This window comes from Pundamilia nyererei, unplaced genomic scaffold (assembly GCF_000239375.1).
Source record: "Pundamilia nyererei isolate P.nyererei 1_Seehausen unplaced genomic scaffold, PunNye1.0 scaffold00176, whole genome shotgun sequence".
Lineage (NCBI taxonomy): Eukaryota > Metazoa > Chordata > Actinopteri > Cichliformes > Cichlidae > Pundamilia > Pundamilia nyererei.
This window is the reverse complement of record NW_005187577.1, coordinates 451,513-455,288: the sequence shown is the minus strand read 5'-3', so window position 1 is coordinate 455,288 and position 3,776 is coordinate 451,513. Positions and strand designations below refer to the sequence as shown.

Below are 3,776 nucleotides of genomic sequence, written 5' to 3'. Positions count from 1 at the left end.
AAACAAACAAACAAACAAACAAACAAACAAACAAACAAACAAACAAACAAACAAACAAACAAACAAACAAACAAACAAACAAACAAACAAACATTGGCCAAAACATTAGCACTAACGTCTTAAAATGTGTTCCAAAACCAGTGGGTGACCTCAAAGTGGAAATGTTAATGTTTTATAGCTGATGAAATGTTTTATTTGTTAATGAAATTGTCATTGACAAATTAACAGTGGATGTCCATGCAGTCCTCCCATGACTTTCCTTCATATGTTTGTATGAGAAAAAAAAGACTTTTTCTATATTACTGTAATTTCTCACATAAAAACAATACACTGGGTATAGATGTAGGTTGTTACGATCTGGAGTTATACTCTTTGACTTAAGCCATTAAAACAATAAATCAAAATCTCTAAAAATCAAAGTAAGATAGTAAGATCCTTGGTGAGGTAGAGTAACTATTGCTTTCTTCCTTTAAGGTTTCCTAGCTTTAAATTCTACATATTTTAGTTTTCTTTACAGTTTAACACATTTCCAGCTGCTGTTTTGTCATGAGATTATTTCTGACTTATAATAATAATTTTTAGACAACAACAAGCATTGTTTGCCTTTTTCAGGCAGTCTGATACAGATGGGTCAGATATAAGTGTTCGCTCTCGGATATGATGTGAAAAACAAGGTTTGTTATAAGGCCAATATTGATACATGGCCATATAACTGGATCAGAACTAGATTGTATTTTCTTCTGAAAGTGACAAGAATGACCGAAACAGTGCTCTTACTGTGAATATTTATTGGAAGAAATCTGATGTCGCAAGTCGCAAGAAAAACATCTTTCATTTTTTGATGTGAAAAATACTTTCGTGCAACAACCTTTGTCTTTTAATTGGAGTCACAAAGACCAAGTTTCCTTTTTGATGGTCACGTCAAAACAAATAACTAACTTCTGAGTCAACTGATGCTATCAAATGAATATGTGTACAGACTTGAATATTGCCATTATATTAAAAGTGCAGTACAAGGAAAGAGAAGGACATTTTTTTCACATGCCACAAATCTGTGTTAGCACATGTTGATGGAGTCCGTTATGTTAAGGTAGAATGAACGCTTCATGGACTGTGCCTTTAAGAACTGATCAGTCACTACATTATATGCTACAAAACAAATCAGGCATAATTAAATAACTATATGAGTCTAACTGAAAATGTTCAAAGATACTTGAAAATATTCTTAATCACTTTTTAAAAATCATCAATAACTCCAACCATATTTACAATAATCTTCAGAAGAGACGAGGTCGCCTGGAAAACCTGGAAGATGTATGTATATTTGAATAATGCCTAGGAGAAAATAATGATGGGGAGCAAGACTTTACCAAATCTTATTTTCTACTGTTTATTTCAATTTTGGAATCACATAACACAATGTAAAAGGATAGTTAAATCACATTAATTGATTACCACTATTACAAATTGTGTATGCCATCTGGTGCATGAAAATTCTTTTATTTCTTTACGAGATTAAAATGTATTTGTTGTTAACAGGATTCATTGATGCGTCTGATGGAGCTGAATCTCATTCCGTCATATCCCATCTCCCTGAAGCTCCTGTACTCTCCGGGCCTCAGGTACATCATCCTGCCTCTGTAGTGGGGCTGCTCGTACATCAGCCAGTGGCCATCCATCACGTTGCAGGACTGGCAGTCGGACATGCGGTAGCGGTCTTGGAAGTTGTCGCAGTCGTCCATGAGCTCATACATCTGACCTCCGAAGTTCTCCCTCTCATATATCCTTACTCTGTAGGACCCTTTGTGCTGTTAATATTACAATGTAAGGATGAATTATTTTATATAATAATCTTAGCAATAAACCTTATTTATAAAGTATTCTTTAAACCAAGTTACAAAGTGCTTCAAAGAAAGAAATTGAAAAGAGAGACATAAAAAATTCCCTAAAGGTTTTAAAATAGTGCTTCAAGAAAATATTTAAGTTGCTATTTTGATTTCAATGGACGAACTGTCCCACAGTGTGAGAGAGTTAATGACAGAGGCCCCAAACCAGCTAAGCCTTATTACCAATTTAAGGAACCCAGACCAGCGTATGTAAGAGACGAAGGCTTTGATATACTATTCATTCTGTGAACTATGGTGATGGACATCTTGCAAAAGCCATATCACATATAACACATATGTTATTATTATTATTATTAGGCCGTATTAGTTTATATATGAAAGTTTAGCAATCTCAGTACTGTACCATGGGGATCATACGACAGGATCTGATGCAATCGCTGAAACCTATCATACGTTGGTAGTCTGAGTACTCGCCCCTCCTCATGAAATACTGGTTTCCGATGAAGTTTGGGCGGTCGTAGACCATGAAGCAGCCGCTCTCCACCCTGCAGGAGTGACACCTGCTCAGGTGAGAGGACATATCAGCACAGTCGCTGCTGGTCTCATAGGAGCGACCCTGGAAGTTCTTGTCCTCGTAGAAGATGATCTGGATCCAACAGACGAGGCAGAATTCAGTAAACATTTTAAAATCATAGCTTTTGTTTTAGGTCAGAAAGATAAAAATGTTGATCTATTTTCTCTAATACACGTACCTTGCCGTGCATCGTGGCTGATAGACTGAATGACGCTATAGCAATCCTATCCCAGATTTAAGCCTTTTTTATAGCTAACGTGACATCCAGACAGTTGATGTCACCATTGTATGGAAACCATGAGTCAGCAGCATCCAATGTTAGTCCCTCTGTGAATGCTGATGGCAAAGGGTTGTTATGCATCCTCTGACAGGCTCTATTATTCTAGATCAAAAGAGTTTCTTTGTGATTACCTTGAAAATGATTTAGTGTTTTTATTTTGTGGTGATATACTCAAAAAGTAATAGAGCCGTATTTAAATGTAGTTATTTGTGCTAGTACCACAAATGCTGTTGTTAAACTGATACTACACCCTGAATGTATGTAAATGGTAATGCAATGGTGCTTAAGCTAATTTATAAAGGTTCATGTTTTTTTTTTTAAATCTATACTGTAGCAAATAATTGGTTGATGTTAGACACTTACACACATGCTTACTTATAACAAGGTGGTGCTTTTCTTTGGTTTGTATTTAACATTCATTTCAGGCGTAATCTGAAGGTAGTATGTGGCATACTATAATATAACATTTCAGTGAAAGTTTAAGTGGAAAAAACAATTAAATTAAATATTATATTTACTTTGTTTGGCGTTTTAAGTTAACACTGCTTAATAACTTACTGATCTGCAATAAAGAGGTTTTTAATCAAAACTAGACTTTGACGTGGTTTAATAGAACAACAATATTTAATGTGTGCTGTGTATAATACTGGGATTAGTTTATAAAACTGTGGCACACTTTTTGATTATTTATAGAGAATTAAATTTTTCCCCCAAGTTCATGTGGTGTATTTATTATTTTTATTAAGTTGATGGTGATGGTGTGTGTCTCTAGAGAATAATGTAACCATTTCATTGTGTTTTTTCCGCTTTCAAACCCCTTTAATGATCGTTTATTCACTATATTAGAGGAGATAATAAAGAACAACACAAAAAGTCACTGATGTAAGATTTTGTCTTTATCTTTTATTTTTTGTGAATTTGTTTAGCACATGTCCATGATGCGCCTCATGCTCATGAACCTCATCCCGCTCATTCCCATCTCCCTGAAGCTCCTGTACTCTCCGGGCCTCAGGTACATCATCCTGCCTCTGTAGTGGGCTTGCTCGTACATCAGCCAGTGGCCATCCATCACGTT

The 3,776-nt window shown here is 35.5% G+C and overlaps 1 protein-coding gene across 1 annotated transcript; it reads right to left on the bottom strand.

Moving 5' to 3' along the window:
• Nucleotides 1-1,532: 1,532 nt before the first annotated feature.
• Nucleotides 1,533-2,611, bottom strand: LOC102201177 (gamma-crystallin M3-like). Its single transcript, XM_005746260.1, has 3 exons — nt 2,600-2,611; nt 2,251-2,493; nt 1,533-1,808 (listed from the first exon to the last, which is right to left on the bottom strand). Exons 1-3 carry the CDS (start codon nt 2,609-2,611, stop codon nt 1,533-1,535), a joined length of 531 nt encoding a protein of 176 aa, XP_005746317.1.
• Nucleotides 2,612-3,776: the final 1,165 nt, after the last annotated feature.